Source organism: Pongo abelii, chromosome 11, assembly GCF_028885655.2.
Source record: "Pongo abelii isolate AG06213 chromosome 11, NHGRI_mPonAbe1-v2.0_pri, whole genome shotgun sequence".
Lineage (NCBI taxonomy): Eukaryota > Metazoa > Chordata > Mammalia > Primates > Hominidae > Pongo > Pongo abelii.
Window position 1 is genome coordinate 68,551,422 of NC_071996.2, and position 24,227 is coordinate 68,575,648.

The window sequence follows — 24,227 nt, forward strand, 5'->3', positions numbered from 1 at the left end:
CAACAATAACAATATCCTTCATATTTTGACAATAGTGATGGGATACACATTTCTCTTTCTAGAGTTTCGGAAGACAAAGATGGCAGAGATAATAGAAAAGATTAACTAACATATTAAGATAGGAAAAACTCATGACACTCTTTCTGAAGACCAGCAAACTGGCTTATAAGTTTTTGGCAAGTGTAATTGATTCATTAATTTATTCAACTAATATTTTTTGAACACCAACAATATGCTACCAGCTGAGTATTCACTGATAACTGAAATATCTATTATCCTTATTGGAGTATCAAATCTAGTACAGTATTTTCCAAACTTTAGGCTTATGTAGACCCGACAATAGGCATTTAAGTGCACACAGCAACAAGCCATTCAACCCGTTATCGCAATATTGTAAATAGTAAAAATTAAACACAATATTAAAATTATTAATATGAATTTCACATACATAGGAGAGTGTTGATATTTCAGAAAAAGTTTCACCAAAATATTTGTATTTGCTTGAAGGATAGCTTATATGTCTGGGTCCATATCTAGTTGCCTTCTTTCCTTTCCTTTTAATTTCTTAAAATAGAAAAACTTACCTGACAATTACAGAAAATTAGGACCTATAATGGCATGTAGCTCTGTCATAGCTCTGTGAATTCAGGTTGAAGATGATCGTTGAAATTACAAAATATTTCTCACTGAAGACTAATTTCAACATTCTAACACATATTAAACAGGCCTGCATACTATGCTCAGAAGCTGAAAAGTTGATTGTTCAACATGATAGACAGTAGTAAATAGATTATAATCTACTTTTGGGTTGCATTTAGCTTTGACTATCTTTGTGTTCTGTTCTAGCATTTGCACTGAATTAAAAACATATCCAGGAATAAGTCATTGGTTTCTTCCTCTGACAAACGAAGAGAATCACCTAGTGGCAGGCGTTAGTCACAGTCTATCAAACTACTCATAACATCACATGATCTTCTGAAGAAATTCTTATGTCTTATCCTCAACATTACACAGATTCATCATTTGGCCATAAAGTGATAGGCCTAGGCTGAGACTTGTCACTTCAACAAGTGCCTTCATATTTTAAAAATGACCTTGATTGGCACTATCCGGGACATAATGAAATTCATTACATATTTTATAAAAAACATGTGAGCAACATTTCATCACCCATTGTTCTTCACTGTAGAAAAGCAAATGCCCATTCTTCATGAAACAATTAGAGAATGGAATTTGAGAATTTTAACAATTTTCACCAAAATTAATTAAGAACTAGAAAGGATATTATTTCCTGTGAATAAATTTGTGTGGAGAGGCATTCAGGTACAAAGAATTATAATAGCAAATCTACCTTCTATATATATAACTGTTATCTGCTAGGTCTGATCCCCACATAGTTTTCCAGTCTATATCAAGACTCACAAAATAATAGAATATTAGCATAGAAATCTACTCTTCATCAGTATAGGTTGTCAGTAATAAGCAGAACAAAAAGTTGCTGAGTAATTAATCTTCATGTAAGTGCCACACATAAATGACTGATTCTTTGCACATAAGTGTTTTATCCAATTGTAAGGTGAATTAGATCCTGGCATGAACATGTACATAAAAATTGTTCTTCCTTGATTACAATGGTTATTGCATGATATTAAAGTATACTGATACAGTGATAATAAAGTATTGCCAATAACTAGTTTTGCTTTCTTACCAACCATATTTGTTTTCTTATGAGGAATACTACTTTTAATGATACCTCTGAAGCATTGATTTTTATTCTGCCTTTAAGTGAAACCACTTATTCATTTTATGAATTAAAGCATTGTTTTTTACTTTTTCTAAGACAAAGACTTATCTGACTTACCTAAGTTGTGACTATTTTCTGTGAAAATTACAAGAACCGAAAAGACCTTATGTTACTTTTTGACACATTTTCAAAATGGCATTCTCTGAAGAAGACAAATAGATCAACAGTTCAATAAGCTTTAATATTCAGATATTTATCTTATATTTCTTATTTAGACATTTATTTTTAGGATGCTTACTTAAGATGGTCACTCTTACAGAATTACTTTTTAAAAATACATGTAGACTTATAGTTTTTCTGATGTTTTTGCATTAGAGTCTCAATTCACAAAAAAAGCTGAGTTTTAAGTTTATATGATTTCCATTCCTACTTTATCCCTTTGAGTTACTCAACCAAGATAGTGTAATGATGATGTAACACAATACGAGAATAACATCAAAATGGAAAATTGAACAGTGTAAGAGTTGGCATGCAATTGGACATACACGAACTCTACCCTGTCTACTAAATGTTAGGAAAGTAAAAGTTACTACTAATTTTAAGTACATGAGCAAGTGCTTGTAAGTACTCACAGTACATTGGTAACTCTAGAAGAATGTAGTGGATATTAATAACATAAGATTGTATGAACTGTATGATTGTATGAACATTACAAGATAATATGAACTCTAAATTAGCTTATATTTAAAATATGTTAAATGTTTCTGAATAACTTTGCTATTTCATGAGGACTACTTTATAAACAAACTGGGACCATGGGTGGGCTGTAGATCCAGGAATTGGTGAATAGTGTTACTTCTCCAAATTGTAAAACATTAATGGCAAAGCCAAAGATAGTCACAATGGATGGATACGATATACTTCTAAGTGTGCTTTCTTTTTTTAATGCATAGAGCTTGGAGTCACTCCATATTTCAGAAATTTTAAGGTGATTTAAAAGATGATCAAATGCCCTTATTAGCATTCCATTGGAATATCTGCACTTGGAAAGTTCGCAGGTCTAGACAAGTGATTGTCTACATGTTTACAAATTAATTTTAAAACATTTTTTAAGCAATATAAGTATGTTCTACAGTCTGTCTGAACTACTGTAGGAAAGTGGAGGTGTGCCTAATAATACTCAAATTTAGTATGCTCTCAATCTAAGTAATGACTTTTTAAACAGTCTTAAACATACTTCTTTAACCAAATTCCTGATTCTGCAATATCACTCTTTCAGCACCCAGACTCAAATTTTTTTTTTACTTTTACTTATTTCAAACATTGGCAGTAATCAAAAGTCAGTTTTCCTTGTTTTATCTCTGAAATAACTATTTGCTCAGCCAGATTCCAAATTCCTATGAAATTTCTGTTTATTCTTGTTACCTTTTCTTTGTTTAACTATAAATAAAAATGGCCATCCTCATTCTAGCCTCATGTGACTTAGACCTTTGTGGTCCACAAAGCTTAGTTTATGTATGGTGAATGACTAACAAACATTTGGTGAATGAGTGAATAGATGAATACCTCTGTTTCAGATATTAGTGATGGATGAAGTTTTTGTTTTCAACTTAGAGTTCCAACCAAATCTTCCAAATTTGTCTTTCACAGATAGAAGCTGTATGTTAATCAAGGCGAACTTCTTTTTTTTTTGTTGAAACGGAGTCTCGCTCTGTCGTCCAGGCTGGAGTGCAGTGGTGCAATCTCGGCTCACTGCAAGCTCCGCCTCCTGGGCTCATGCCACTCTCCTGCCTCAGCCTCCCAAGTAGCTGGGACTACAGGCGCCCGCCACCATGCCCGGCTAATTTTTTGTATTTTTAGTAGAGACAGGGTTTCACTGTGTTAGCCAGGATGGTCTCGATCTCCTGATCTTGTGATCCACCCGTCTTGGCCTCCCAAAGTGCTGGGATTACAGGCGTGATCCACCGCGCCCGGCCCAAGGTGAACTTCTTAATGTTCTCTGACTTTTTGTCATAGTGATTTTTCCTCCCATCATTGTGGAAGAGTAATAATTGCTCTCTTATTTAAACCCCTTTCAACACTTTACAGGCACTACTTTGGGCACATATTGCTTTTTTATTATAACTTCTCTTCATTCTAATGGACTTACAAAATTAATGACACTTGCAGTTTTCTCAGTAAAATACAATAACTGATGACCTTGATGTGTAAAAATTGCTCAGGTAGTTGGCTACTGCCTAGGATATCTGCACATTTCTCTTTTCACCAGCTGAATAGTATGCTTATCAAGAATAAGTTATGTTTATTTTCAAATCAACTTACACTATTCTAAAATACTGTAAGTGTGTAATTTAATCTTGTAGAATTTGAAAAATGCATTTAAAAAGTGTTGTATTTATAAAAACTAAGTCAGAATCATTGAATAAATGTAATACAGGTAAATCCCCCACATGGATACATGTACATTAAAAAACCATAAAATTAGGTGTGAATAATTACTTTTTAAATAGTTACAAATATAAATTTCTGGGAAGATACTAAATTCAGGTTGCTTTATATGATTCGTTAAGATATTTGTCTTCTGGGGGAAAAAAAAACTAAACAGAAATAATAGATGATGAATTACAAGTGCAGCTCATGCTAAAGCATTGGTGTAGCACTCCAAACAATGAACCCATGCTAGAACAAGGCACCTAAAGTGACATTTTTATATGTCATTTTTATTTTGTAAATAAATGGAGCAGTTGAATGTTTGGGGTCCAGAGAAGTGTATACATCTTTCAGGAACAATATATGATTAAAAATTAGATTTAAAAAATGGTATTCATATTTGGCTTAAGCTCTACTTCCCAAGTCAGCATTTTGCAAAGGGAGGCTGGTAAGCCACATCATGGCTAACCCTTATGATAGACCCTGATTCTCATAATAGTAAGAAGAATTTTCCCCTACTTTCAAATCATAATAACATCAGAAAAAGTGACATGTGACTATTAGAAAGATTAAACACTAAGCAATGGGGCTTATGTCAATGAATTACTCTAGATAAATTATGATAACCTGAGAGAAGTGTTAGTGCTTTTTCTAGAAATTTATATATAATGTAAATAAATGAGCATTCGTGTAAGAAAGGAAAGAAAAACAAACAAAATAAAATAAGTTCACAAGTGACTGAACTAAACTGTTTTTAGCCAAAACATGGGGAACAACAAGAGTTTTGATTGGCATGTTAAATAAGGAATACAATACAGAAATTAAAATTAAATTAAACAAATAGTAAAGCTTTTACATAGTCAATAGATTAAAATAAATAAAAACATTAATATAAAAGTCATCCAGACCTTTTCAAAGATGATAGTAAGTTTATAAAAACAAGAAAGGCATTAAGCTTAAACACATAATTTGTATAAATTATTTCTAAAATGCTATATGCTTAGTCTTTAATGTACTTTAGAACTTAGAGAAAGTCTATCATCTGCAGATAATAAATTGTACAGCTAAATTTCAATCAACAACTATACCAACATTCAGTATGTATGTTGCAATGAAAGGCATCTGTCCTACTAATATTACAGAAGAGGTGTTTCCAGCCAATGTTTTCCAGAGATCTCACTCCAGCCTTAAGTGGCTAAAGGCTTTAATTCGAGCAGGGAAGTTCCACTTTCATCTAATTTATGCATGATACATGAAAAAATTTGATTAAAATATTATTTAAAAGATTGGAAAACTCCCTATAGTCCCAACTACTTGAGAGGCTGAGGCAGGAGAATTGCTTGAACTTACAAGTTTGGGAACAATTTCAGCATTATAGCTGGATCCCATTTCTAAAATAAATAAATACATAAATGAAAATTTAAAAAATTTTGAAAATGTATAGGAAAGCCATAATTGAATCAAAATTTGGGGAAATGCATACCCAAATTTAAAAAGAGGATATTAAATGAAAGAAAAAAATATGTGTGGTGAATATAGGGGAAACTATGTGGAATTTAGTATCATGAATTTCAGTGGAAAAAAAGTGATAAAATGAAAAAAATCTGCAAGATTTAGCAATTTCAGATGAAACAACTTGGCACTAAGCTAATGCAAAGAGCCATTATTTTAAAAAGGCTCTTAAAGTTTAGAATTTGTCACCAACACCACTAGTAACTGGGTGGGGGGTGGGGTTATACCAAGTGAAGAGACAGTATCTTTGTAGGTATTTAAAAAGTTATTTCAGGGGTTTAATCTATAAACTTGAAGAAGAATTGACAGTATGTTGAATGACATGTAAGAATCTCTTCTTTATGTCTGCAAACATGCTTTCTTCATGACAGTCTGTAGTAAGAATTCTAAGATGGTCTCCAAAATTTCTGGCCACTGTTGTCATGCCGTTGTATAATCCCCTGCCCTTATGTATGGGCAGGACCTGTGACTTGTTTCTAGCCAATACAATGTGGCAAAAGTAATGGGATGTCACTCTGGTGATCATGTCACACTGAATCATTTTAGAAAAGTTATAATGTTTTCTTTTTTCTCCAAGAAATAAATAATTAGTAGTTCTGACTTTTTAATGCTAAGTACCAACAACCAGGCTTACAGAAGCAGCAAAATGTGAAAGCTTTGCTACGTGAAAACATATACTACCAATCAGGTAAACTTGACAAATTATACTCAGGTGTTTTGCTAGAAGCTGAGAGGGGTTGGAATTGAACATGACCTCAGAAAACTACAATATTCAGATTGGTAAAGTAGACCTGGATAGTGTAATTGATTTGGCAAAAAACACACAATAGGTTAAAAAAAAAAACACTAGGATGCAAAACTCTCGACTTTAAAGCTCTTTTTAAATTGAACATGGTGCCTCTATGAATATTTTATAACTATACCTCATAACAATAAGTATGCATATTGGTCATTTCATTTGCATATATGCAGAATATGTGCATACATTATCATGTGGTAAAATGATCCATATACGGAGTAAGTAGATGATATAAATTACTTTATACAGCCACTGTCACTCACCATTTCTGAACTGACTATTCCAAGAACTTTCAAAACAAGTGATGGCCTCCAGTGGAGCCAACAACCTTATTTTTTCACCCTTCTCCTGGCCCAGGCCCCAGGAGTGGAAAGAAAGCCACCAACAATGAATTGGAAAGAAACCCAGACCTGGTTTGACCTCTCACTTTCTGTGTGGCTTTGCTCAAATAATTCTTCCTTTAGCCCATTTTTTTTAATATGTAAGATGAAGAGATGATCTTTAAAGTTCCAGCTTTAATTTTCTATGACTTTGTAGTGTTTCAGAATTTGAAATGATACATTTGGACAGTCTTAAATCCAAGAGAGATGTGAAGTGAGGACTGATGAGAAGGTGATGAGGGAGCAAACCTTGACTCAGGAGGAGAAAAGGATGAGGAAGTTCATAGTGGGTATGGCTGCTGGGCCTGCACAGTCTGGGTAACATGCTGGGACTGTGGCTAAAAAAGTCCTGTGATCAGCCTGGTCAACATAGTGAGATCCTGCTGTCCCTACTAAAAAAAAGAAAGAAAAAAAATGGTGATTTTTTTTGATATGGAGTTTCGCTCTTGTTGCTCAGGCTGGAGTGCAATGGCGTAATCTCAGCTCACTGTGACCTCTGCCTCCTGGGCTCAAGTGATTCCCCTGCCTCAGCCTCCCAAGTAGCTGGGATTACAGGTGCCCGCCACCATGCCTGGCTAATTATTTATATTTTTAGTAAAGACAGGGTTTCACCATGTTGGACAGGCTGGTCTCGAACTCCTGACCTCAGGTGATCCACCTACCTCGGCCTCCCAGAGTGCTGGGATTACAGCATGAGACACCACGCTTGGCCAAAAATTTTTTTAAATAGCTGGATGTGGTGGTGCATGCTACTTTGGAGGCTGAGGTGGGAGGATGGCTTGAGCCCAGGAGGTTGAGGCTGCAGTGAGCTGTGGTTGTGCCACTGCACTCCAGCGTGGATGACAGAGTGAGGCCCTGTCTCAAAAAACAAACAAACAAACAAACAACAAATAAATAAAAAGAAAAATCCTGTGATCATCTCTGACCAAGGAGAAACAAATAGCTGTTCCCACCTTAGAGACAAAGAAACCATCCACATATAGCTGGGCTTTTAATTTCACTATTAGCTGTATATGAAATATTCAATTACTAAACATTTATTGAAAGGTACCATGTTCTGAGATTTGTGTTAAGTATCTGTCTCATGGATCTCCTTCATCAGCATAATGCATTATTTACCTGGGTTTTTGTTTTGTTTTCCTTTTCATGTGTTGCTTTTGTTTCTTCTTTTTTATTGGCCAAATTGAAAAGTAGAAATTACACTACCATTGTTTTGATATTAACTTATTTGATAACAATTAGGAGTAATATTTCTTAAGGTTTGTCTTCCAGTTATATTTTTTATGACTTGTTTCTTTTGACTATTATTTGTTTGTTTATTTGAGACAGGTCTCGTTCTGTCACCCAGGCTGGAGTGCAGTGATGCAGTCACAGCTCACTGCAGCCTCTACCACCCAGGTTCAAGCAATTCTGCCTCAGCCTCCCAAGTAACTGGGACTACAGGTGCATGCCACAACACCCAGCTAATTTTTGTATTTTTTGTAGAGACAGCATCTGATCCTCAGGCTGGTCTTGAACTCCGGAGCTCAAGCAATTCACCCACCTTGGCCTCCCAAAGTGCTGTGACTACAGGAGTGAGCCACGGTGCCTGGTCTTTTGCCTATTTTTCTATTGGAGTATTAGTGTTCTTGTTTGATTGCAGTTGCTCTTTATACATAGAAAATCATTTGAATTTTCGTAACAAGGATTATTTGCCAAATGTATTTGTTTTCTGTGTCTGTGTAACAAATGAGCATGCACCCAGCATCTTAAAATAACATAATATTCACCAACTCACAGTTTCTGTAGGTTGGAAGTCTGGCACTGCCTAGCTGGATTCTCTGCTCAGGGTCTCATTGGGATGATGTCAAGGTGTTGGCTGGAAATCCAGTTCTTTTCCAGGGCTCAGGATCTTCTTCCAAGTTTACTGTCGTTGGCAGAGTTCATTTCTCATAATTATAAGACTGGGCTTCCTACTTTCCTGCTGGCTCATGGCCCAGAACCACTCTCAGCAACTAGAGGCCACCCATAGTCTCTGGCCACATGGCTGCTGTATGCAGTTTACAGTATGGGTGTTTGCTTTTTTCTGGGCCAGGCAGAGCATATCTTTTCAGCTTCCTCTATGTGATAGCAGGAGAAATCACTGTGCATTTAAAGAGTTTGCCTGGCCTGATTAGGTCAGGCCCACCCAGCATCATCCCCCTTTTTGTCATAAATGTAATGTAGTTAAAGGGTGATACCATATCCACAAGTTCCAACCGCACTCATGGAGTGGGGATTATACAAGGGCAAGTGTATTGAGATCATCTTAGAATTCTGCCTGATACACCAAAGTTTGTGTGTCTTACTGATTTTTTTTTCCTAAGAACCACAACCTGTTATACCAATATTGTCTGCTACATTGATAATTCACTATTTTTTCTCTTTATGTATATCTTCTTTCTTTTTTGTTCCTTTTCTAATTTCTCAAAGATATTTGTCCCTTCTTAATCATATTGGTAATATTAAGACATATTAATGACTACTTGGTCTTCTTACACAAATTTTGACATAAAATGCTCTTATTTTTGAAATAGCTATTTAGGTATTTTATTACTCTTTTATTCGGTATTTGTTTAGGAGGAAATTTCTTAATTTTCAAATGGTTGGAATTCTTTCTATCAATTTATTATTAATTTCAGGCTTAACTACATTGTGACTGGATAACCCTATATGCCAGCTATTTTAAATTTATTGAGCTTTGCTTTGAACTCCAGTATATGGTTACTTTTATAGAAATATTCCATGAACCCTTGAAAATAAAAATTTTCTGTAAATATGTTTTTTGAGATAATATACAGTCATAATATATTTACTTTTGCTATTAATATTATCCAAATTCTAAATGTTGTCATCTATTTTTTAAAATATTTTACCATAGGCTAAAAAAGTTGTATTAAAACCTTCATAACCAGTATATTTGCATCAATATATTCTTATAATGGTTGAGATAAAAGATGAAGTGGTCCAATTCTTTATTTGATTGGGATAATAACACTATTATTATTAAATACTCAAAAAGGGAAGGAAAAGCTCCTCTTCAGATGTGTAGGAAAAGTCCACCTCTATGTTAGCACATGAAATACGAATTCAGATAAAATACTAAAGAAATTCAATAACGGCAAAACTAAAATATTCTCAAAGAAGTATTTTTACAGATTTAAAAATCAGTAAGGCCAATTAATTTTTCCTTTTTTGTTCTTAGATTGAAATTTAATTTCATTTTGAAATTTGCTATTCACTAATAAAGCAATTTGTTCTCACTGTTTTAGAGATTAATGGAATATTTCTCTTTTTTTTTTTTTTTTTTTTGAGACTGAGTCTTGCTCTGTCGCTTAGGCTGGAGTGCAGTGGCGTGATCTCAGATCACTGCAAGCTCCGCCTCCTGGGTTCGCGTCATTCTCCTGTCTTAGCCTCCCAAGTAGCTGGGACTACAGATGCCCACCACCGCGCCCAGCTAATTTTTTGTATTTTTAGTAGAGACGGGGTTTCACCGTGTTAGCCAGGGTGGTCTCGATCTCCTGACCTCGTGATTCACCTGCCTCGGCCTCCCAGAATATTTCTTAAAATCCATTTTAATATTTATTAAACCATGAATCAACCTTAAATTTTACTAATTTCTAAATAGGCTAGTTCATTTGAGAATATGTATATTTTCACACATGAATCTTAATAGCTAAATTATACACTTATACACTGACTTGTATCATCCGTGTATTTTTGGCAGGCTGACTTAATATGTGAGCTGACAGAATGCAGAGACGACCACGTTGTATGTGAAGCATCCACTTTGCCTTGTACACCAGGGCATTCAATAACCACTTAATAACTACAACCCTGATGGTAAAAGCATTTTTCCTCCGCAGCGGATTTATGCAAATTTCTTGTTTTTTAAAAATGTTCTTTACTATAGCAAATGATTTTGACCTTGAGGGTAAGGCAAAACAAAGCAAGGCAAAGAAAACTTTCTTCAATATTCTCTGAGAGTAAGTGATTAAATGCTTTTTTTCTTGTTCTCTGACTTGATCCTACAATGTTTATGTTTTTATTTTTAAACTTGGTTTGTTATAGGGAGCTTATTTATAGAGTTTAGTAGGAGTTCAAATTATAATAAGTAATATAAATAAATCTGGAATTTAAGGGTCAAACGCATACTTAATATGTGGTCATGCGATGTCTATATATTTGTATATGTATATATGTGTGTACACGTATATATTTAATATATATATTTAACATACACATATATATTTAAATGTAACATATGAAGAATATTACCCAAAGTACTTATTTTTAAAGCTGGACAGGTACTATTTTAATGCTGGGTACTTTTACTATTGTGACACATGTATCTCCTAAGTCATGCTAAAATGAGGTTCTCTACCACCTCAGAAATATTAGTATTAATATTTCATTGTGTACGCTGTGCACTAGTAAATATTTCTGTTGTACACTATGCATATTAAAAATTAAAATGACCGCTATTAAAGACTCTCAACAAAGGAACAATATAATATCAATGGAAAAGACACTGTAATGAGACTCAACATTTCCACAGGGCAGCTAGAAAACTCAAATATTAACTCATTAATTCCCACATTATTCCCAGTTGATTTCTTCATCAAATTGTATGTTGAAAGGACAATCTTCAGTGATTCTTCATATTTATAAAATGTCAATTGTTTCTATTCTTTAGTCAAACACTTGCCCAGTATAAAAGTGAAAGTGGAGGAATATGGCTCTATACACTGCTCTGAATTTTGCTTTCGATATGTCACACATAAACTTTTGTATCAATAATTAAATATAAGGGAACAAAAGCAACACATTTCAGACATATTCAGTCAATAGAAAATCATGGTAATACAAAAAAATTGGAAAGAAAACAAAAAAATTCTGAAAAATTGCATTTATAATCCCCAAGCTAGAAACCAAAATGCAAATCAAATGAGTAATTTTCATTGTTAAATTCATTTTGCCAAATTGAGCACAGAGTTTCTATAAAGTTATTTTGACATTGATTTTTAATGTTAAATTATAACATACTTAATAAGTGTCTACTGGGCAAATAAACTATATATCTATATAATGAAAGAGTTGAAAGTACTGCTGTTCTGAGGATCAGAGAAACTTGAGTTTGAATCACAGTCACTAGTTTTATGGACTTTAACCAATTATCCCGACCTCCTTAGGCTTTAGGTTTCTAATTTGTAAAATGGTTCTTACTTCACATCCTTGTTATAAGGACTGAACAAGATAACAAATAACGTTTGGCGTATGCTTATTTGATAAATGGTAACAATTTCCATCGCAGTATTGTGTTGTTTGTAATAGGTGTGATTATTGATATTTGAACTTTTTGACTACCAAAAATGTGCCAGGCATCAAAACTAGGACTTGAAAAATAAAATAGTGAACATAATAGACTCAGTATCTGCCCTCGTCGGTTCACAATCAGATGGAAGATACAGAGAAGCAATTGCCACACACTCTGATAGGAGTAGTATAGAGTATATTGAGAACACCACCTAGCTCAGTCTAGGAAGGACGGGGTAGAATAAAGTTACATTTGGGACAAGAAGGATGTGGTGGGTGAGGATGAGTCAGGTGAATCAGGATGGAGTAAGAGAGTATTCCTGTCAGAGAGAAAAGGTATAAAGATGAGAACTGATAAAGCATAGGGAATTCCATTGAATGAAAGATTAGTGTAGCTGGGTGGGGAGGTGTGAGGTGTACTATTCCATGATACTGAAGGAGTCAGCGGTGGTCAGTTTTACAGGGACTTGTAGCCGTGTTAAGTAGTATAGACTCCATACTGTGAGCAATGGGCAACTCCTGAAAGGTTAGAGAGGACAGAACTGTTACGGGATTTGCATTTTAGAAAGACCATCTATTGTTTTGTCAAGACTACACTAGTGAGAGGATACCCGTTTGGAGGCTGTAGCAGTAAAACTGGAAGATGATGGAGGTCTGACACTGGGTAAAGGCCTTGGGGATGCAGAGAGGTGGACAAAGATAGGTAGCTTTGGCAGTCCCTAGTGATCAATTAGAAGTAATGGAGATAGTACTCTTGGGTTCCATGGATAGTACTCTTCACAGAGAGTAGTTGCCATCTCTTAGAGACTATGTGCTTAGGTTGGAGATTATTGTATGTTCCTTAACCCATATAATGTAAGATAAAAGTATTAAATGGAAAAATATCAGCAAAGCAACAAGTATATTTAAAATGCATATATATCAGTGATATAATTGGGAAAAAATGGAAATCTAGAAGTAACTGCCCATCACCTATTTATTAATTCATTTAATAAATATGTTGTATGTGCTGTGGACTTAAGGGAAGACAGGGTTAGTGTTTTTCCTGTTCTCAGACCTCATAAGCTAATGATGCATCATAGAAGTTCTTCCTAATGATTTGGAAGACTCTTCGAGCAGCTTTAAACTCAGAAGGGGATGCTCCTTAAGCACAACTATCACACTCTGGGAGACTAAGTGCTCTCTAAGTAGAATTAGACCACCACAGGTCAGTGTGGGATGCAGAAGCAGATCAGCCTAAAGTGCAGGCCAGTACCAGAGGAACAGGACCTTTCAGGACTAAGCAGGAGGACTCTGAAACACTCCAGACTATGCCGTTAACCTATGCCCAATGTGCAGTGATTGGAAGTTAACACCAAATCTATAGTTGACACCTGTACCTAGTTCTTCAATAAATAGTATTATTTATTTCAGAACTGTGCCAAAGAAGTACATTTTCAGACACTATTAAGATTTAGTGTAGTGGTTAAGAGCGTGACTATGGAGCAGGCTATGGAGCAGACTGCCAGGACCAACCACTTACTATTTGTGTAACTTTGGCAAGTTTTCCTTTGTTTAAAATATGTTTATTTTTCTCATCTTAAGGCTGGAATAACAGTGTATCTTACGGCATGAAGACTGAATGAGACAATATATGCCCTCCAATAGTACTTTGTCCATGGCGAACATTTAAACAACAGCTGTTATTAACATAACTTGAATTACAGGGACTTAACTGACATTTTTACTCATTATTCTAGAGCTCACTCATCGTAAAAACAAGTGTATTTCTTTTATAATTACTTTAGTAATGTGCCTTTTTTGTTCCCAAAAGGTATAACTTTAATAACTCAATTTATTTAAAATTTTTATTTAAATGGAATTACAGTAGTAATTTTCTTGACATCACCTTACACTTTTGAACATTTTTAACTTCCAAATAGCTTTTAGATCTTCATAACATTTCTATAAGCATCATAGGACAGATATCTCATTTAATAAATTAGGAAACAGGATAATATAGATTTAGCGATTTGCTCATAGTAGAGTTAAGGCTTATAAGCTCTTAATCTAGTATCCATATTAATCAACCAAAATGCAAAAAATTATTGGGCAACTGTTATGCACCCAGCATTGTGGTAGGTGCTTCAGAGGATAGAAATGTTATAAAATACTATCCAAAACCAAAATAAATTTACTTTCTATTTGGGGAGATAAGATTTTGTATTGTCTTTTGCATAGTCTTGGTAGTTTTGCCCAGCCTTCAAAGCTCTCTCAGATCTGTCCAAGTCACCATTCTTTATTATTAATGTTCAATAAAAGTTCATGTTTCTAGCTTATCATTATTCCTACTATGGCATGAGTCAAGAAATTTTCTGAGGTTTTAAAAACCAATTCCTCAAATTACTTGAATGTACTTTGAAGGTTGAAGTCTCTTAGGACTTAAAGAGAGGACAAAATGTGACTCATGCTATTCCCTTTCTTCTTTTGGAGACCAATAGAAGGAAGATGTAGAAAAAACAGCCCTTAGTTTGCTCTGGAATGGAGGATAGTTAGATGTGAATTCACCACAGATGTAAGAGGCAAAATAAATGTGAGGTGCCAGTTCACCATATCTCTTCATACCAGTCTATTCTTGCTTCCTAGAAACCAAGACTCCTTACCTACATCTCATCCTCAGCTCCTGTGATTTACGCCCCAGGAATTCCAAACTACTAATTGTCTCCAAATACATCCTCTTGCTTCCTGTCTTTAGGTTTCTGCATGTTTGTATTTCCTGATTGGAATGCCCCTTAGAAAAGTAATTTTCTTAAATATTTTAAGGAGCTTACCAATATCAAGAATGTAATCAAAACAATTTAAAAATAAACAGAAAATATAAAATGTATCACCATCCCCAGATAAACTTATAAAACAATTTATTACAGAGGACAAAAGGCAAACAACAAAAAAAGACAAATAGTGGAATATGTTAGCAGGAGTAATTCTTGTAAGAAAACTTACTGGAACAGTGTGGAATGCAACTGGTAATAATAATAATGATGATTTATCAAATATTCTATATTAGGCACTGTGCTAAGTACTTCACATTTATTATCTCATTTAATACTCTGCCCCAGAAATGCAGTAACATTATGCACATTTTTGAGATGAGGAAACTGATTATTAGATAGGTAAAGTCACACAGTAAGAGGCTAAAATGAAAATTATATAACCCAGTATCTGGCTCCAGAGCATAACCATTTACCAACTTTATAACTGTGGCCTCACATGTCTAAAAACAAATATTTAGTGTATGAATAATAAACAGTGGGCACTTGTAATTTTAACACAAGGCATTAATATAATTTTGGAGGTATACTAATGATGCATTGTAGATAAGTCATTACTGGAATTCAGGAATGGAAACAATAACATGTTCAAATGAAACTAGTCTAATAGAGGCCATGAAAGGTAACATTTTTGCATCAGTAACATATGTCTCAATATGAAAATTCATACTTAAAGGTTGAAAGTCATACACACACACATACACACACACACACAGATGCTCCTCAACTTACGATGGAGCTAACTCATGATAAACCCATTATAAAGTCGAATCATTAAGTCAAACCATTGTAAGTCAGGGTCCAACTGTAAATACACAGAGAGAGAGAGAGAGAGAGAAAATCATTCCTTATAGGTTATTAGTATACTCCTTTATCTAGTCTCCCTGGCATATGATAACTGATAAATAAATGAAAATAGGCAAAAAGAATAAAGGCTAAAACAAAAACAACCAAAATGATGAGATTAATATACTACAGGCAGCATTCCTAATGTAGAACAAAGACTCTCCATCTATTGGGGCATCTGCTGTCAGCTTAATTCCTCTAAAAGCAGAATATCTCATAATTTGTGCCTTACTTTGATGAACAGAATACAGTATGAGACTGATGAAGCAATGAGGGCAAACAATATTGTGTGGGTTTATTTCTGACCAAGAAGAAAGGAATTGTGAAGTAAAAGTGCCAGGAAATTTGATACAATATGGTAATCTGTGAAAGAATATAAAAAGAAAGCCAGATTCAAAAATGAATAAAAGAAATTGAAATGTATCATTAGGGGATAAATAGAAGTTTCAGTATTTAATTACAAAATTTCATCTGGATGAGATACAACTGCATTTCAACAGCAATTCATGTGGAAAAGATGAGAGATTATTACTTTCTTAGAAGGGTGGTGTAAAATGACAAGGTAACATGGCTAACAAAAACAAAAACAACAAAATCTAATTCAAGTGAATCTTGAATCTAGAGAAAAAATTGGTCCAAAATAATTGGAATTAAAATGACAATCTCAAGTATGCTCTAATCAGAGAAAGTATTTATGAGAGCCCTTCAAAATGGTTTTATTAAGAAGAGTTGAATGAGCTGGAAAAGTTTGATCTGAGTGTCTACTTTGTACCAAAGATGTTTAAGTAGGTCACCACATAAAAGGAGAGACATGCACGCATATAAGTAGTTATCCTAAAATATGATAGTACTTTGTAAGATGCATGAGTCAAGAAGATGCATTATTTATTACTATGCTCTATGCCTTATATCTCTGGGAACCAAAAAAGAAAGCAATCTGTTCTGCCTAAGGTTGGGAAGGCTTCGTTACCACTACCTTCAAAAAGCTGAAACAGTCTTTCTGAAGCTTAAGAACTCCTGGACTTCAGACACTGTGCCCATGAACCAAGTGGGTGCATTCTAATTAGACAAGCAACACATTAAAGTTCAGCACAGGTGGCAAAAGCTTCATTTACCAGGACTTCTCCCTCTGATTGAAATGTACTTTAACGTTATTCTATTCTATTTCATTGGCTGGGTGCAGTAGCTCACACCTGTAATCCCAGCACTTTGGGAGGCCGAGGTGGGTGGATCACTATTTCATTAAAATTAAAAAACAAACAAAAAAAAAACAAAAAAAAGTGGCGTATTAAAGGGATTTCTCAAGTCTAACTAAACTATGACTCACAATTTGAGAAGCACCACATTAAATTATCTCTAAAGTTTCTATTACCCTAACATTTAAAATTTCAATTAATGCAATGTTCCAAGATATAAAATACCACAAAGTAGAAAGAAACAGAACTACCTCTAGTGCTTCAGTGGATAGTTGCTTTATAAATGGTTAGTGTTTCTTTTAGCCTTGATCAATATACAAAAACAATAAGAGTATGAATCATGTCAGATTTTTACAGAAAATGTATATCTTATGGATGGTCTTTGTAAAATAGTCTTTTTCCTTTTTAATATAATATAGCATATGGTAGCCATTAGGCCTCATCAAATGCTAAATGTAGGTCTAAAGATTCAAGACAAAGGAAGCTAGACTAGGCTATTACTAAATTTATTTTAACAGAAGTTCAGAATCAATTTTATAAATATAAAGACAACAATTTTTCAAAAAATTGGCCTTCATCTGATTCCGTAGGAAAACTCAAATAAACAAAGTCTGAACTGACATAATATCCAAATTAAAATTTCTGTAAAAAAGTCCACAATATTTGCTAAAAACAGTCTATTTTTTTTTGTCCTGAATCTATTTCTATAGACATGGAAATGTGACAGTATCTATCTACTATTACATCTCTGCACTGTATTTCTTTCCCTTCTCTCATCAAACAAATATGAATTAACTAAGCAGCTCTAATGCTAGAGTCAAGGCAGCTGCTTCCAGCTCCAATATTAGCCCCCTACTCCTAAAAGTGGAGGTTGACCTAGATTATTCAGAGACTCATTATAAATACTTGAAGCATCTTTTAAGGGATATAGTCACTAAATCAAAAGAATGTCACATACCTGTGGTATATTCCATGGACAACTATCAAAATGCAATGGACATGATGATATCTAATAGAATTGTATCTCTAATAAAATGTCTTTAATGTATTCAATCCTTTAAAATATTTAGACTATACAGCCTAAAAGATGGGCACCCTGCTGTTTTTGAGATTTCCAAACACTAAATGGGAAGTAAAGGTGCTTTGTCCTAGACTCCTTGTTAATTATCTTATATATCCATTAGACTTTTAACTTAATATTTTAAAGTAGGTTGCTATGGATTAAGTTTTGTCTCCACAAAATTCATATGCTGAAGCTCTAACCCTCAATATGACTGTATTTGGGGATAGGGCCTGAAGGTGGTGATAAAGGTTAAATGAGGTCATACAGGTTGGACTTTATTCTGATAGGGCTGGTGCACTTATAAGAAGAAGAATAGACACCAGAGTTCTCTCTCTTTCCATGTACATGCCTTGAGGACAGGCCATGTGAGGACGCAGCAAGGAGGTGGCTGTCTGCAACCCAAGGAGTGAGCCCTCACTAGACATTGACGCTGCTGGTATCTTGATCTTGGACTTTCCAGTTTCTGGACTATGAGAAAATAAATTTTGGTTGTTTAAGCCACCCAGTTATGGTATAGTGTTATGGCAGTCCAAACAGGCTAATGCATAGGGCGGTGTAATTTTAGTTGAAGGAGCTACAAGAATATTTCTTGTTAAGTTCTCTTCAATGTACATGAGCCAATGTGATGCAAAAAACAATAAACAGAACTTGTAAACAAGGGCTCTAAGTTCAACTCTCGGCACTCCCCCCACTAGTTATGTGACCTAATGCTCCCTAAGCTAATTTTCTTATCTGAAAAGTTAATAACACATTTCTTTCCAGGTTATTGTAAGGATTAAATCTGATGATGTTTGTCTATTTGTTGGATCGTTCATTCATTCATCTAACAAATATCCATTACTAAGGATGAGAAAACTCACACATATACTATATTACCCTTTAATTTATCAATCATTTCCGAGTTAAATCTTTTGTTCCTCAGTGAAATAAAATTTTACATGATGTCAAAAAAATCTATATGGAAAATATATAATAATAAATACAGGCAAAATAATGCATGTATTGTAAATGTTCCTCAATTTACAATGAGGTTAGCTCCTGATAAACTCATTGTGAGTTGAAAATATTGTACATCAAAACTTATTTAATACACCTAATTACCAAACTTTATAGCTTGTAGCTTACCCTAGTCTACTTTAAACATGCTCAGGACATTTAGATTAGCCTACAGTTGGGCAAAATCATCTAAAAGAAAGCATGATTTATAATAAACTGTTGGATAACTCAGGTAATTTCCTGAATACAGTACACTGTACGGTAAATATTGGTTGTTTATCCTTGTAATCACGTGGTTGACTGGGAGCTGCAGCTTGCTGCCCCTGCCCAGCATAATGAGGGTATATTGTACCACAAATTGCTAGCCTGGGAAAAGATCAAAATGCAAAATTTAAAGCAGGGTTTCTAGTGAATGGCAATTGCTTTTGTATTATCATAAAGTAAAAAAAAAATCTTAAGTCAAAACATCATTAAGCTGAAGATCATCTGTATGTGTGTTTATGTATATATGTATATGTATTCATACCTTCCCACACCTATAGAATCTTACCTCTTTGCTTTCTTCCAGATCCGATTCACTACTAAAGTCTTCCGTGTTTAAATTTTCAAAGTCAGATTCTCCTACAGCAATTGGTACAGTCACAGTAAGACTAGGATTGTTTATGAATGACATGTAATCACTTTCATCAATAATGTATTTTTCAACACTGCTGCCAGTTCCTATACCACTTGTAGTTCCATTTACATCTTTAAGATAGTCAAGATCTTTCCCAATTTCTGTTGTATGATTGGACATACAACTGTTTTTCTTGTTGTTTAGATCATCAAGTGGTTTAATTTCATCTAAAATCTTTTGTTTCCTAACGAAGGACTGTTGAATAAATTCATATATTTTTCTTTTCACATAAGCTACTCCTTTGTGCATCCTATCCACAGCAATTTGGAGATTATTCATTTCATTATCATCATCAGTGGCTGCAAGGTTGTCTGCACTAAATGAGCTCAGAAGCAAGGCCAGAAAGAGATTCAGGACCTTAAAAACAACAAAAACATGATTATAATTTTATACCGATGTAGGGAAGAGCAGATTACAGTCACTTATTCTTTTAAGTGTGGAAGAAACTCTAAGTTCTAAAACTTGATGAGAAGGAAACACCACAGCATAGTGATTAGAAGATGGGTGATCTGAATTTGTGACTGGCTCAATAGCACATCCTTGGACAAAGACATGATTTCTATTGCTCTCAAGTTCTCCCATTCGTAAAGTGAAATTGAATGAGCTAATCTAAGGTTTTGTTAACTCTAAAATTGTCTGAGTAAAAGAAAACAGATTTATATGTGTACTATACGAGAATTCTTAAAAATCACTAATGTTTCCAAGTATGCATTTAAATGCATTCTATAATTTTTTGATAAACAAAGATATTAAATTGGATGTCAATTGAAAAATAACCATTATGACTCAGAATGAAGATTAGGAGCTTAACATAGGCATTGACACTTGTTTTCTTAATCTGTTATATTTCTCATACTTCATTGTTGACTAAGTAGAGCTGTTTATGAATAATCTCTCATATTTCCATGAGACTGGCACATGAATGTACATACCTTTAGAATATTTTATATATTACTATACTATAAACAGTAACACTCCAAATTTAAGAGAGATAAAGATTGATCAGTTAGTCCATTAGGGTAATCTCAGGCATCATTAGCCATTCGAGAACTGACGAACTCAGGTTGGCTAGTGCATCTGCCATATGACATAGAGTGATTGAATATCATATGCTGCAATGGGGTAAAGAAATGGCACAAGCATTACGAACTCTTAAAGACACCACTTTTTAGTCCTAGTCTGGATGGTAATTTTGCACTTTCTCTCTACTTTTTTTAGACTTCTCTCTTCCTTGGCTCTGAATTTATAAAATGGTCCCAGCACATCCTTTTAGGCTCATCTTCAGTATGATACTCTATTGTAATTCACATTAAAAAATGTGATAAAGTGACTGACAAAATAGAATTTGGTATAAAAAATTCAGGGGCACTGCTGTATTGCTGTGTTGTTAAAGTGATAATATATCCAAGGTAATGGATTTTAAACCAGTAATCATAGTTTGTTTTTCTTTTTGACAGAACAGTCAGCATTACATTATACTCTTAATGTATTTCCAAAATGCATATCTTAAGTGGGTACATACCACTAGGTTTCCAATCACCATGACCATCATGAAGACAGTAAGGCACATGGCTTGACCAGCGACCTCCATACAGTCCCACATGGTTTCTATCCACTCCCCACACAGCACGCGGAACACGATCAGGAAGGAGTGGAAGAAGTCATTCATGTGCCAGCGTGGGAGTTGACAATCACTGGCGATCTTGCAGACACAATCTTTGTAGCTTTTACCAAAGAGCTGCATGCCGACCACGGCAAAAATGAAGACGATGATAGCCAAGACAAGGGTTAAATTTCCCAGAGCCCCCACGGAATTGCCGATGATCTTTATTAGCATATTTAATGTTGGCCAAGATTTTGCCAACTTGAAAACTCGCAGCTGGAAAATGAAAGATTAATATATATTTGTATGATTCTTAAAAGCATTATGTGTGTTGAGCTTTACCTAGAAATGGTAATTAGAATTCAATATCTTACAATATCTGATCTGCCCTAACCCTCTCAGGCTCATGGCTAATTTTTGGACTCCCTAGGAAAAGCTGGATTTTCCATATTTTAACCATGTAGATCATTTTATATGATGGTGAATTATTTTTCTTTCCTTTTCTTTTTTCTTTTGTCACCCAGGCGGGAGTGCAGAGGAGTGATCTCGGCTCACTGCAACCTCTGCCTCCCAGGTTAAAGTGATCCTCCTGCCCCAGCCTCCCAAGTAGCTGGGACTACAGGCACGTGCCACCACACCTGGTTAAATATATATATAGTGGAGATGGAGTTTCACCATGTTGGCCAGGCTGGTCTCGAACTCCTGACCTCAAGTGATCCAACTGCCTCAGTCTCCCGAAGTGCTAGGATTACAGGCATGAGCCATCAAGCCAGGCCTCTTATAGTGAATTTTTAATGAGTACTTGGAATCCAACTGTTCTTAATTTGTTTTATAAAGGTGATTCTAAGGCCGGACATTATAATATTAACATCTGAATCTGAAATATCTCTGCTGAAAGATATTAATTTGCCAATAGTGTGCAAAGTAACATCATACTGAGCCCTGATTATAAGTAGAGAAAAGTGTTCATTATTCATTAATGCTCCTTAAGGGTATTCATGTAGTTACATGCACCTGCATTGAAAAACTTGGAATATTTCCTATGATTCTACAATTATTTTCCTGACTTGTAAGGATATATGTGTGAATTAATGGGCATGCTTAGTCATCCTACAGACTTTCTCTCCTTTGACTCTTGCAAGATGCATATTTTCCAGAGACAGAATTAGAAAAAGTTTCTGCATGCACATCTTACATCTGATTTTCATCCACTGCTACAAAGGGCTATATATATTTTCAAGTTACTATTAAAAGGTGATGCATTTTCATTAAAAATATTTTCTTAGGTCTAGAAATTTAACTGTAGTAGTCTCTAGAAGCAATACTTAGTGAAAATAGCAACTGAGTAATACGTTAACCTTTATGTAACTATGTTCTTTGAAATAAAGGTTTTCGTAAATAATTGAGAATTTTTTTCCACGTAGGAAAAGTTTTTGACAATGCAAATGTTACAGAAAAACTTACAATGCTAATGGTTGTGTGGCAAAAAAACTATGACATTGCTGTGCAAGAACCCTGATTGTTAGAAAGGTTTTTGAATTTGGTGCTTTTTTTTTTTTTACCAATCGAAATGAACGGAGAACAGATAATCCTTCCACATTGGCGAGTCCAAGTTCTACCAGGCTAAGCGTCACAATAAAACCATCAAAGATATTCCAGCCTTCTTGGAAATAATAGTAAGGGTCCATGGCAATAATTTTCAGAAACATTTCTGCTGTAAAGATCCCAGTGAAAACCTAAGATCAAAACAAAATTAATCTAATTCCACCAGATAATGATAACATACATGACATAAGATTTGCTCTTAGAACATAATGCTTATGCTATTTTCCCACAATGATTCTATTACTTACTTAAATTTGTATGGCAATTTGTAGTTGATGAAAGACTCTCATATACATTATTTAATTTTATCCTTGTGGAAACGCTAAGTAGATAATATACAATTATTACTTTACAGATAAGGAAACTAAGATCTTCAGATGGGTGAGATGACTTGCTTGATATCATACAGCAAGAAAATGCCAAAACTAGGATTTGAGTACAAGTCATCTTTTTTTTTTTTTTTTTTTTTGAGACGGAGTGTCAGTCTGTCGCCCAGGCTGGAGTGCAGTGGCGCAATCTCGGCTCACTGCAAGCTCCGCCTCCCGGGTTCACGCCATTCTCCTGCCTCAGCCTCCTGAGTAGCTGGGACTACAGGCTCCTGCCACCACGCCCGGCTTATTTTTTGTATTTTTCGTAGAAACGGGGTTTCACCGTGTTAGCCAGGATGGTCTCGGTCTCCTGACCTCGTGATCCGTCCGCCTCGGCCTCCCAAAGTGCTGGGATTACAGGCGTGAGCCACTGCGCCCAGCCCAAGTCGTCTATATTTAACAGTGCTCTTTCCATTATACCAAACTACCTTTTTCTCCAGACTTTATATAACACAAGTACTGACAACATTTTGCCCATGAGCACTTTTATTTATCTATGAGCTTATTCCTATTTCCCTCAAATCAGAGTTATACATTCTTATCTGTTATTATACTAGGTGCATTACTATTGTCATTGTTTGTTATGCACATGAAAAAATAAATTTACTTCTGTAGTATAAATAGTAGAACTTCAAAAATATAACTAATAAAGTGCAGGTTGTTATGCATGATGCTTTTGCTTTCTACCATCAAAAATCCTAAACTTCAAATATTACAGGAAATGTATACATTACTTTAGATAGCTCTTTCCTTCAGCAAATAAAAGCTAATATTCCTAAGTTAAGTTGACTGGCAAACACTTTAATAATTTATGTTTTTGAAGCACAAAAAGGAAAAATTAAGTGGCAACTTTCACCAAAAATGA

At 34.7% G+C, this 24,227-nt stretch overlaps 1 protein-coding gene across 5 annotated transcripts in view; it reads right to left on the minus strand.

The window, feature by feature from the left end:
* SCN1A (sodium voltage-gated channel alpha subunit 1) overlaps nt 1-24,227 on the minus strand; it is a 148,812-nt gene that overhangs the window by 27,575 nt on the left and 97,010 nt on the right. For all 5 annotated transcript variants that reach the window (XM_009237789.4, XM_009237791.4, XM_054549431.2 and 2 more), the window contains 3 exons: nt 22,952-23,125; nt 21,309-21,665; nt 19,661-20,143 (listed from right to left, as the gene is read on the minus strand). In XM_009237789.4, the coding sequence (XP_009236064.1) occupies nt 19,661-20,143; nt 21,309-21,665; nt 22,952-23,125 (1,014 nt within the window). The remainder of the gene's footprint in view (nt 1-19,660; nt 20,144-21,308; nt 21,666-22,951; nt 23,126-24,227) is intronic.